Source organism: Zeus faber (genome assembly GCF_960531495.2).
Source record: "Zeus faber genome assembly, chromosome: 10".
Classification (NCBI taxonomy): Eukaryota; Metazoa; Chordata; class Actinopteri; order Zeiformes; family Zeidae; genus Zeus; species Zeus faber.
Genome location: NC_137199.1, coordinates 14412308 through 14425545, shown reverse-complemented (window position 1 = coordinate 14425545; position 13238 = coordinate 14412308). Strand labels below are relative to the sequence as shown.

At 45.8% G+C, this 13238-nt stretch overlaps 1 protein-coding gene across 1 annotated transcript in view; it reads left to right on the top strand.

The window, feature by feature from the left end:
- Positions 1-4692: 4692 nt before the first annotated feature.
- Positions 4693-13238, top strand: part of LOC307235771 (neuronal acetylcholine receptor subunit alpha-7-like) — a gene marked incomplete at both ends in the record, with an annotated part of 50465 nt that continues 41919 nt past the window's right edge. The window contains one exon of the mRNA XM_080007974.1: positions 4693-4762. Coding sequence (XP_079864100.1) covers positions 4693-4762 — 70 coding nt within the window. The remainder of the gene's footprint in view (positions 4763-13238) is intronic.

Sequence of the window (13238 nt, the reverse complement as noted above, 5' to 3'; positions counted from 1 at the left end):
ACAGACAATCAGTATTAAGAAAAAGTTGAGATAAAACATTTTGAGAATAAAGATAATAATGAATTAATATAGAATGGAAGGTGAGGTAAAAATTGTAATTACAATTTCAAATACATACAAATATGGAGAATAAAAAATATAATACAATAAAATTGAATATAAAGAGTGAAGTAAAAATAAAATAAATTCTCAAATATATACAAACATCCCCCACAAAAAATACAAAAGAGAAATAGTCAGTTATATTAAATAATACAGAATATACAAAATGCGATATTACATTTTTTGGGTGTGGATGTGTGTCAACCAAGTCCATAGAGTATGCCCCTAAGTGTATATACACCTATCAGCCACAACATTAAAACCACTGACAAGTGAAGTGAATAACATTGATCGTTTCATTCCAATGGCACCCGTCATGTGGTGGGATATATTAGGCAGCAAGTGAACAGTCACTTCTTGAAGTTGACGTGTTGGAAGCAGGAAAAATGGGCAAGCGTAAGGATCTGAGTGACTTTGACAAGGACCAGATTGTGATGGTTAGAGGACTGGGTCAGAGCACCTCCAAAACGGCAGGTCTTATGGGGTGTTCGTAGTATGCAGTGGTTAGTACCTACCAAAAGTGGCCCAAGGAAGGACCACCGGTGAACCAGCGACAGGGTCATGGACGCCCATGGCTCATTGATGGAGTGAGGAGTGAGGTGGGAGTGAGGTCTAACCTGTCTGATCCCATCCCACAGAAAAGCCACTGCAACACAACTTGGTGAAAAAGTTAATGCTGCTTTGATAGAAAGGTGTCAGAACACACAACGCATCACAGCTTGATGTGTATGGGGCTGTGTAGCTGCAGACTGGTCACAGTGCCCATGATGACCCCTGTCCTGCGCCGAAAGCACCTACAATGGACACGTGAGCGTCAGAACTGGACCATGGAGCAAGGTGGTGGCCTGGTCTGATGAATCAGGTTTTCTTCTACCTCATGTGGATGGTCAGAGTGCGTGTGCGTTGTTTACCTGGGGAAGAGATGGCGCCAGGATGCACCCTGGGAAGAAGGCAAGCCAGTGGAGGCAGTGTGATGCTCTGGGCAATGTTCTACTGGGAAACCTTGGTGTAGGAGCCTAAATGCAGTTTATGGATGTTTTGACTGATAAGGATGCTGTAAGTTCATGCATAAAACAACAGCTATTTACATTGTTTATTTGATTTAAAAGGAATTAAAAGAATGTTTACAGTATTTACAGTTCATATTTACAGTAATACGTTAATTGTTTATTCACTGTAATTAAAACGTGTGTGGATAATTTATTTATAAAATTGAAATTATATTACATTTATTGGATTTGGGAATAGGGGATATGGTTGTTGCTTACCAGTAACAGCGCTCTTTTAATAAATAAAATAATTAATTATATATATATATATATATATATATATATATATATATATATATATATAGTGCAGAGCAGAGGAACAACCACTCATGAACTGTTCTTCCTCGCGTAATAATTGAACTTTAGAAATGGACAGTTGTGCTGTACCAGTTTTACTTGTGTCGAAGGAAACAGTTAAACCTGCCGAGTGCAGGCGTGGATTTTTGGTTTTGGATTGGCCGCGGGGAATCGTCGGAGCGCCAAGCTATGGCACCATTCAATGGAAACCTACACTTGGGTCCTGGCATTCATGTGGATGTTACTTTGACACGTACAACCTTCCTAAACATTGTTGCAGACCAAGTACACCTCTCCATGGCAACGGTATTACCTGATGGCAGTGGCCTCTTTCAGCAGGATAATGCTCCCTGCCACACTGCAAAGGTTGTTCAGGAATGGTTTGAGGACAAAGAGTTCAAGGTGTTGACTTGGCCTCCAAATTTCTCAGATCTCAATCCGATGGAGCATCTGTGGGATGTGCTGGAACAGCAAACCCGATCCATGGGGGCCCGACCTCGCAACTTCCAGGACTTAAAGGATCTGCTGCTAACGTCTTGGTGCCAGATACCACAGGACACCTTCAGAGGTCTTGTGGCGTCCATGCCTCCACAAGTCAGAGCGGTTTTGGCGGCACGGTGGGGAGCTCCACAATATTAGTCAGGTGGTGTTAATGTGGGGGCTAATGGGTGATTATGCATTTGAGTTACACCCTATGGTTCTCCGTGCAAAAGATTTATGTAACTACTCAGAAAATCAAAGCAGACGTACAGTAAGAAAGGGCGGAAGCAGAGAGAGGAGAGAGAAAGACAAGGAGGTAGGAATGCCACGGCCCACTTTATTCCATTAGCGGAGCACTTCCCAATGATTAAATATTAAGAATTAACGCCCTCCTGCCTCTGTGCTCGCTTAACTTCCAGCGCTTGTCTCAATCTTATTCGCACATGAGTAAGAATCTTATATACTATTTCATTCTATCTATCTATCTGTCTGTCTAACTGTCTGTCTGTCTGTCTGTCTGTCTGTCTGTCTGTCTGTCTGTCTGTCTGTCTGTCTGTCTGTCTGTCTGTCTGTCTATCACACATTCATTTACTCATTCTCTTCTCTCTGTCTCTCTCTCTCTCACACTTACACACACACACACACACACACACACACACACACACGCACGCACACACACTCATCCAAGAGGGTTAAAGTGACACTGCCGAGTCTCTTTTTTTTAAATGTGACAGCGCCATCCTCCACTTCAGGCCGTCAGACTCAAAAGTTTCGTTTTCTTAATGATTTGTAGTTTTAACTCTGACCTCTTAATGGTTTTGCATCCCCCCCCCCCATTTATTTTAGTTCTAGTTGTCTTTTTGGTTGGGTCACGTTTTTCAGCGGCAGGTCACCGTAGTTTTAATACCCAGGATTGCAACAGCGCCATTTTTCCTATAGATTTTATATAAATGTTCATTTCATATGAATAACACAGCCGTCTTTGGTTTGGACTTCATACACTGTGCTGTTTAGCTATGTTTTTATTATTTTAAATTGTTTTTGCTGTAGCCTATGTATCCTGTCATGATCTTCTCAACATCACAGACAGTGATTAAATAATAATAATAATAATAATAATAATATTTTTAATAATAATAATAATAATTATAATAATAATAAATATAATAATAATAATAATAATAATAATAAATATAATAATAATAATAATAATAATAATAATAATAATATTATTATTATTATTATTATTAGTAGTAGTAGTAGTAGTAGTAGTAGTAGTAGTAGTAGTAGTAGTAGTAGTATTATTGTAATATAATCTCATGTTGTGATTACATTGAATCCAGCTTTCAGGTCGGTGCAAGCATTTGTTACCGTTTGTTAGCGTGAGTGCATCAAAAATAGCCTGTGTAATGTATTTTTAAAATGTTCTCAAACATCAGTTGTACGGCTGAGTCCTTGGGTGTGAACTACCGTTCTATCTGTTGGAGATTAGGAATGTAGAGACAGACAGGCAGACAGAGCGACTCGTACCGATAAACCGAGAGCACTTTGGAACTCGCAGTGTTTCCAGTAATTCGATTTCTTGCTCAAATTATTTATGGAGGGGGAATATATAGGTCACATGATTATACCAGCCTGAGCCTGGCACCAGAGCTTGCCCCAGAACCAACACGACAAAACTTCAATAAACACATTTCAAAAGCTCATAACCGAAAGAAAGCAGGTCGTCATGCTGCAGAGAATATTCATAATAGCCCGTGTGATAGATGCTAATTGGCACCTCATTCATCACCAAAATGTGAACCCTCTGACGGCGCAGCGAGGACGTCTCAGACTGTGGAGCTCAGGCTGCCTCGCACTTCCCAGGGCCAAAAAGATCATTAACTTGATCAACGCGTAAGGAGGTGGGGTTTTTTCTTGCCAGAGCGTTAGGACTGAGTGGAGCCCCCGCTGTGGAGGTCTCCTCTCTTAAAAGGGGACAGAGAAAGAGGGATCTCCGTCAGGACGGAAGAGGAGGCTCCGGGTAAGCGGCATCACTCTGGAAGCTGCAAATCTCACCCCGCACGCCCCAGAATTTCCTTTTTTTTCGAAAGTGTCAGCATCCGGAGTTACCCTCGTCTCGGCGAAACTATTTTCGCTAAAGTTTGAATGTATTCTGATCGATAGACTTGATTTGTTTCTCCTTGGTGACTTGAGGGGCTTGGGATATTTCTCGACCCGAGGTCGTTTTTATTTTTCATTCATGAATGTTCATCCATATCAACAGTTCGCTGACCACAGCCTCATCAAATTCACTTCCAGTCAGTGGCGGACCCCGCCACCGACAATGGCGGGGCTTAAAGAGCGGCACATACATTGAACGGATGTTTCGTCGAAACGTGCCAGACAAATCAAGTATCACCCCCCCCCCCCCCCCCAAAAAAAAAAAAAATTATATATATATATATACAAAATAATCTTAGGGATTACCACTTTAATCCGTGGAGTTTCCCAGCAAACGATTCCAACGCGCACGCGGCAATTCGGTGGGTGGGTCGGTGGGTGGGGGGGGGGGGGGGGGGGGGTGCGCGTACCCGCGGTTGGCCGCCGTAGTCGGAGAGCGCGTTTTTTAACGGCGGGAACGCGCAAATCTGAGCCGCGCACTCGTTGTCGTCCCCCCCCCCCGCCGCCGCCAGATGTGCGCACCGCAGCCCGGCAGCGCACCGACCCTCCGCAGCCCGCGCTGAGAGCCGCTGCCCGGCGTCCCGTCCACAGCGGAGCCAAGATGCGCTGCCACAAGTTTTGGGGACCCGGCTCGCTGGGGTTCTACGTGTGGATGGCGCTGCTTTTCAAAGGTATGTTCTCTTCTGCTCAGATACACCTGTTTTCTTTTTGTTTTGTTCCCCCCCCCCCACCCCCCACCCCCATCCCATCCCCTCGCAGCTTTCTGGCGAGTTTACAGCAACACGTATGGACGTCACGCACTATGCGGAATTTAATCGAAAGCGTTTTTTTTGGGGTTTTTTTTTTTTTTTAACTTTGCTCACATTCCGCAACAGTTTTCCTTGAGAGCACCCAAATCAAATGTCTTGCAAGTCGCACCGCGGGACGCGTCTTTCCTCGGAACTTGCCCATTCGATAACAAGTCACTAATTCAGTTTCATTTTCAACTCACTTTTTGAACTTTCGTTTTGCCGCATGTTTCGCCATCGATTTACATCGTCGGTGTCGTTCGGCAGCGTTGTGCGTGGAACGCTGCCCAGGAACGCACGTACAGTAAGACGTGCGTTTGCCTGCGTTTTGCATCATGTGTGGTCTCCCCCCCCCCCCCCCCACCACCATGTGCGCAGTGGAAAGCACAAGAGTGTGATAATAATTCCAGGAGCGGGACGGGGCCTCGCAGCTGAGGGCAAGGGGCTCCTCGAAAAATTGCATTTGTCCCTTTCCTGCCCTCTCATGCCTTCTACTCTTTTTTTTTTCCGATGTGTACTCTTTCTCTCTGGGTGTGTGTGTGTGTGTGTGTGCATGTGCATGTGCATGTGCATGTGCATGTGTGTGTGTGTGTGTGTGTGTGTGTGTCCAGTCTGTGGGAATACGCTCCATACTTCTTCGCGCCACTCGCCTCCCGGTACAAATCCGATCAGTCGCTGGTGTTGCGGGTCAGGGGAGACGCGCGGCTTCAAAGAGCAGATGGTCGTGGCAAATTGACGGAATTTGTACACTTTGCCGGGACGGACGACCTCTGGCACGACTGGGGGGGGGTTTAAAGCCTCACTTTGCATGCTCTGGAAACTTTCAAGCTCAAGGAGGATCACGGGGATTACACGTATACCGTTTAGATATAACGGGATGGGATTCATGGCCGACGGCGTGAGGAAGCCGCGGTGCAGGTTTATTTTTCCTCCTTTCGATCGGTGTGTGACGTGGAAATACTGTGTGTGAGGTTTATTTTATTTTTTATTTCCTTAACGGGGAGATATTGGGCCAACGGTGTAGGAAACCCACGGTGAATGTTTATATGTAGGTGTGCCTGGGAAGTGGATGAGAAAGGAACAGTGATTAGGAAGAGAGAAAATGGAAATCCAAGACTCCATTATAATAATAATTAAAAATAAAAAGTAGGAACGCTTATTCTAACCGTTACGGTAAATGCATTTTGCTGATGGCCTTTTAATGTACATGTAAAGCAATTTGAGTCACATTGAAAATGTTGTGTATGAAAGGTGCTATACAAATACAAGTTATTATAATAATTATAATGATAATGACAATAATCATAACAATAATGAGAAATAATAATAATATTATTAATATTAATATTATTGTAATATAACCTCACGTTGTGATTACATTGAATCCAGCTTTCAGTTGCCGGGGATGACTTTCAGAGTGTTGTGTGTTAGTGCAAGAGAAGAGCAGAGGAAGAGTTTTTGGTCTGAAAGTACAAGCTCCAGGCCAGTCTGTGGTTGCACCATTGATAAATATTGGCGAAATAGGAACAAGACAATGCCCGGAGATAGATGGGAAGATGGAGTCAGTTCATATTTGCTTGAAGTAGAAAATCATCCGGCGGAAACGCTGTCGAAGCGCCAAACAGTCTGGATAGCCGTGCTGTGCACTTTACAAAATGACTCTGTTTTGTAAAAATGAAGGTTGCAAGTTCAAGTTCAAGGGGGGGGTTGCAGACTACTTAATCCATTATGGAAGATAAAAAAACAAAACGTCTAAATAGATTAGGGGGAGGACAAACAATAAGGCGGCTTGACACTTCCCGAGGCCTCACCGCCCGACGCCGCGGTGCTCCGCTGGGTCGACGGATCAAGCTGGACTTATTGCGAGGGGCTTTGGATAGAAGCGTCCGCGGAACCACGTCCTGAAAAAATGGAACTGTGAAAGTGTTTTTAAGAGACGAAACCGTTGTTTTTATAAAGCCCAAACTCCCACGCCCGGAGTGTCGTCGTGGGGTTCTCTCCGCTCTCTGCTCAGACGTTCCATGGCATTGCCTCTCCCTCTTTCCGTCCTCTCTCTCTCTCTCTCTCTCGCTCTCGGTCACACCCTTAGTCCCTTATAGGCTTTAAAAAAAAAGTATATATATATATATATATATAATTTTGTTACTCTGTAGCTCTCCCCGTTCCAGACACATTCGTGCACTTGAAGCCTGGAGTGGATGTGAATGAGATTTTCTCTTGTCAGGAATACCCCAATTGAATTGCCGGACGACCGGAGGCCCCGTTTGTGTTGTTTTTTGGGAGTCGGCAGCAGGGCGGAGCGGAGATGGTTTCAAGGGAAACGGCATGCCGCGCACAACCACAATTTACCCTGCTCCGGCAATGGCGGCGTGAAATTACAATCCCCACTTTGTGACGCAGACTCATTCGAATGCAGCTCCCCCTGTCTCAACCTGGTCCACCGTCCCCCCTCCCCTCCTCCCAAACCACAGACTCTATCTTTGGTCGATCCCTTGGGGGTCTGCTGCGGCGATGAGGCCCTGCTGAGGTTCTGCAGATACATGCCAGAGGTCTTATCTGCTTGGATTAGGATTAAACCTCCTGTGGCTTCAGGGATCCGCGCCCTCGGCCGTAGATTATAATTCTCTTCTATGAATCTCGCCGTCCATAGGTCCATTAATGTACAACCCACCCACTCTCCACCACTCACCCCTGCCTGTGGTGCTCGCATTTCACAAGATCCGGGCTAGTGTTAATGGATAGGCGTGCACACCCACACACACACACACACACACACACACACACACACACACACACACACACACACACACACACACACGCCTGTACGCGCCCGCGCACACACGCACACACACACACACACACACACACACACACACACACACACACACACACACACACACACACACACACACACGCACACACACACACGCACACACACGCACACACACACACTCAAACACACACACATGCACAGACAATCAGGCATGTTTAACAGCAATGATTACATAAAGCTAACACACAGTAGACAGCCATATACACACACACACACACACACACACACACACACACACACACACACACACACACACTCGCACATGAACCGTCACACCCATGCCAGTGACAGCTGTGGAAGGTGTATGATGGTGGCTACTTCTGCTTTTAAAATCCCTCATGTAAAATGAATGATGAATGATTTTCCTTCAGCATGTTTCATGGTCTCCTGTCTATCCTCATAGCTCTCTCTCTCTCTCTCTCTCTCTCTCTCTCCCTTCAGCAACTCTTCCTTGTCCCGATGTTGACGCGTTCTTGACACGTCCCTCTTTTTGACCTTCTCCACCTCGCCGCCGCCCTCCTCCCAAATGTATTCCCCATTCGTCATGCATCCGATAACTTTGCTCCCCTTTACGCCGCCTTGCCTTTTTCTTTCATCCCCCTCTCTCTCTTTTTCTCTCCTCTCTCTCCGTCTGAATTCCTCCTCTCTGCTTTATTTCCTGCCCATCGCTCTCTCTCTCCCATTCCCTCTGTGTCGGAGCAGATTAGGTAATAGTCTAGCCGGCCGTGTCTAAAACAAATTGGCTGAAGCTGGTTAGCATCTGGTGTCTTCACCGCTGCCCACACCTGACTCGCTCCCGACAACCCCACCACCACCCCCTGCCCCCACCCTCACCCACCTCACCTTCTCCCTCTCACAAACCCAGGTGAAGGACAGCGTTGGGTCGTGGCTGGTTTTATGAACGCAGACACACGTGTTATCTCTGGAATTAACCAGATAAAAAATGGCTTAGTGTGTTTGGGCCTGTGTGTGTGTGTGTGTGTGTGTGTGTGTGTGTGTGTGTGTGTGTGTGTGTGTGTGTGTGTGTGTGTGTGTGTGTGTGTGTGTGGGTCTGGAGAATTTTGCGCACATACACACACACACACACACACACACACACACACACACGTTATAAACCATGCCGTTTTCCTCAGCACGGTACATTTGTTTCGGTGTCAGCCGTCAGGGACCCCATGGGACCAACGCTCCGTCATCCCTCTCTTTGTTCATTCCCCCCCCCCGCTGCGTGACTCTAGTGCCTCAGTCCCAGGAGGTTGTGGGATCACAGCCCCGGTTTGTTCTGTAGTCTGGAAGCCCAGGCATTCAGCGCTTGCTCTGTGCAGTTTTTTCAAGCCCTCTTTTTTTTGTTTTGGTTGATGGTTGGAAGGTGTACTGATGATGTTTTCGGGTGGTGTTTTCAATGTGTCTCATTGTAATGGGTGGGGGGGAATCAGCCACAACATTAAAACCGCTGACAGGCGAATTTAATAAAATTGCTCATCGCGTTCCAATGGCACCTGTCCAGGAGTGGTGACGTATTTGGCGGCAAGTAAACAGTCAGTTCTTGAAGTTGATGTGCTGGCTGCTGTGTCTGCTGAAAAAGTTAATGCTGCTATGATAGAAATGTGTCAGAACACACAGTGCATCACAGCTTGCAGTGTGTGGGGCTGCGGAGCCGTGGACGCGTCACAGTGCCCGTGTTGACCCCTGTCCACTGCTGAAAGCGCCTACAATGGTCACACGAGCTTCAGAACTGGACCATGGAGCAATGGAAGAAGGTGACCTGGTCTGATGAATCATGTTTTCTTCTACATCATGTGGATGGCTGGAGTTAGGGTCCGATCCATGGGGGCCCCAATTCGCAACTTCCAGGACTTAAAGGATCTGCTGCTAACGCCTTGGTACCAGAAACCACGGGACACCTTCAGAGGTCTTGTGGAGTCCATGTCTCGATGGGTCAGAGCTGTTTTGGCGGCACGTGGTGGTTTTTCATGGTGGTTTTAATGTTGTGGTAGATCTGTGTCTACGTCAGTCGTCTCTTTTGTTCAGTTGTTCCTCTGGCTCAGTCAGTGTTTTTACGTCCGGAAATTTTGCGTGTCACCTCGTTCAAACAAAGAGTTGAAGTGAATGGATTTGAATGAGTGACGCTCAACATAGAAAGGACACTTTGACATCCGTAGATTATATATTATATTCTACGTTATAATAGTTTTATGCAAAATAATTCCTGTCCCCGGTCCGAGACATCGTTGTGACCTCATTATGTTCTACCTCAGCGGGATGTTTGGACACGGAGAGTCTGTACTTCCCCGTCCTACGTCTCTCCTCGCCTTTGACTTTTATTCTTATCTGCTGGATCATCATCCAGCCCTCCCCCGGCACGTCATGCTCGCTGAGGGAGTCTGAGTGCGTCCTGTGGAATCGTATCCAGCGAGGGCACAACCTCCACATTCAGGGCACTGCACTCACCTGCCTTCCCGAAGAGAGTGCCGTCGTAGTCAGAGCTGGTGGAAACTCTAAACTCCTTTGAAATCGGTCTGTTCAGCATTTGATCTTTAAGTTTAGAGGTTAAAGGCTTCTCAGATAATAATTTATTATTTGTCAGAACCTTATGTGTTGCAAAATTATGAAATTGTGAAACAGTTTATAAGAGTGTTATAGTTGCAATGGTTAAAGTTACAATCCATAAGATTGTCTTAATGGGGTGGATTTCATTACAAGTTCTGCAATTCCATTTGAGAATGTGTTTTTTTGAGGCGGTGGGGATAGGTTACTGTCCTTGTTTGATGACAGTTCGGTTGGTTTATCGAATTCACGTGACGATCTTTGCTTTCTTGCCGAGAAAGGTGTGGCGGAGTCTGCCAGCAACAATGGAAACATCAAACGGCTATTGTTTATTAGGTGGCAGCGAAATAACGTATCAACTAAGAACATTTTAAATACAATAATCTCATGAATTACCACTTTAAATGACTATTGGAATCAGTTTGAGATGAGTTACTTGCATGAGTTAGGAAAGCCTTTGCATCGCCCTCCTCCTTAGAGGATGAAAAAACCTTACATCTTGTGGTACTTTGGATGGTTTATATGTTTTTTTTTACGTGAGCAAGTTTGGTTGGATGGAAAATGCACCTGTACACTCTATCTACACCTGAGTCTGTCGCTGTCTGCACTGGTCCTCGCACCCTCAGGGAAGCCAAGTGGAGCCGCAATGCGTTGGCGCATTTTAATACACTATCCTGAAGAAGCCAAGAATGAGAAAACCATTATAATAATCGATAGAGGGGAGTGCTTGAAATTTTTTTTTTTCCTTTTTCCCCTCAATACGTGGACACCCCTACACACCACTGATTTTCCGAGCCTCTATACAGTATCTATTGGAAATATGCATTTTGGACATGAATTAATTATGAATTTTGTCATAAAATGATGTCTCTGTACTGTATGTGATGTCTTTCACAGTGTCACAGTTACAACGTTTTATGACTTCCACTCCATGAAAATCCCTTCAGATTACTGTAAAATTGGAAAGATTACCATATTTAAATAAGGAAATTGTCAGTGAGAAAGCCACATTGGCTAGTGTGTGTGTATGTGTGTTTGGTAGAGAGAGGTGAGGAGAGAGAGAGAGAGAGAGAGAGAGAGAGAGAGAGAGAGAGAGAGAGAGAGAGAGAGAGAGAGACAGGGTGAACTTGAAAGAGAGTGAGGGAGGGTGTTGGCGGTAACGAGAGAGAGAGAGAGAGAGAGAGAGAGAGCGAGAGAGAGAGCGAGAGAGAGTGTCTGCTGATTAATATTAGAGGTTGAAAGGAAAGAGGGAAAGAGAAAGAGAGCCCTCCAAAGAGAGTGAATATGAGAGAATAAGTGAGAGTTAGAGGGGAGGAAAGAGATAGACAGATGGACGGATAGACAGATAGACAGACAGATAGATAGATAGATAGATAGATAGATAGATAGATAGATAGATAGATAGATAGATAGATAGATAGATAGATAGATAGATAGATAGATAGATAGATAGATAGGTGGACATAGTTAGAAGGAGAGGAAGTATAAGAGAGTGGTCAGTTAAGGACAGCAGGTTCACCACTGTCCAAAGACCCTCATTCAGGAGATGGCCATCCAGTGCCTTCCCTGATATAACCTCCTGTGTGTGTGTGTGTGTGTGTGTGTGTGTGTGTGTGTGTGTGTGTGTGTGTGTGTGTGTGTGTGTGTGTGTGTGTGTGCGTGCCTGCCTGCCTGCCTGCCTGCGTGCGTGCGTGCGTGCGTGTGTGCGTGTTCCCACCCGGGTGTCTGGTTTTGGCGAGCGTGCCTGTCTGAGGAGTGCTTTGGCAGCGGCATCTGAGCGAGCGCTGACCCAGTAAAGGTGTTCAGTCGGGACGGGATCACCACGCGGAGGTGAGGACGAAGCACATCCCATAGTCTCTGTGTGGGGGACCTCCGGGAGACGGCGGGATGAGAGGGGGAGAGGGAGAGAGAGAGAGAGAGTGAGAGAGTGAGAGAGAGAGAGCGAGAGAGAGAGAGAGAGAGAGGTCTGGAGTTAGTTGGAGTGTTGGTGCTCATTACGAGCCTTTCAAAGTGTCTAGGGCTGTGGAAGGACGGAAGGACTGTCAACAACAAGAGGAGAGGGAGAAAAGAGAGAGGGAGAGAAGATGGAGGGAGAAAAGAGAGAGGGAGATAAGAGAGGGAGAAAAGAGAGAGGGGTGAAAGAAAGAGGGAGAAAATAGAGAGGGGGGAAAAGAAAGAGTGAGAAAAGAAAACGGGAGAAAAGTTTGAGAACAAAGTCAGAACGGAGATGTGTCGACGCAGCATTAGCATTTGACATTTACACCTGACATTTAATGCTGCTTTAAATGCTATGGGTGTGTGTGTGTGTGTGTGTGTGTGTGTGTGTGTGTGTGTGTGTGTGTGTGTGTGTGTGTGTGTGTGTGAGTTTGCTGTAGTGGGAACTACCCTACCCTCACCCAACCACCCATCCATCCTTTGATCCATCCATCCACCTAACCATCCATTCCCCTCAGCTATCCATCCATCCATCCATCCTTCCATCATCCATCCATCATCCATCCATCCATCCATCCATCCATCGCTCCATCAGTCCATGTGAGTCATGAGTCATCCCTCCCACTCACTACAATCATATATCATTCGTACATAAAGATAATGAGGCTTGCATTTTTTGTCTTCCCGCATTTTTCATTTCTGCGCACACATCTCCCTCCCTCCCTCCCTCCCTCCCTGCTGCCCCCTCCTCTCATAAATAATGTGCGGGGAGACCTTCACATCCAATACTTCTCTAATGAACATCTACTTGGGAGCAACATGTTGGTCAGAGAAAAGGACCCCAGTGAAATACTGCCAACAATAACCTGTGCAGATGAACAAACACATGGGCTGGTTGAGATATCGATGGAATATTGTGATATGAGACGGGATGGATTATCCTCTGGGATATTGTTTAGTTGCAACTTTGTGATATAGTTTAATGTTGTCTTTGAGGCAGCGTTTCATGAAGTAGAGCAACTTTTGGAACTGTGTGGACTGTTCACA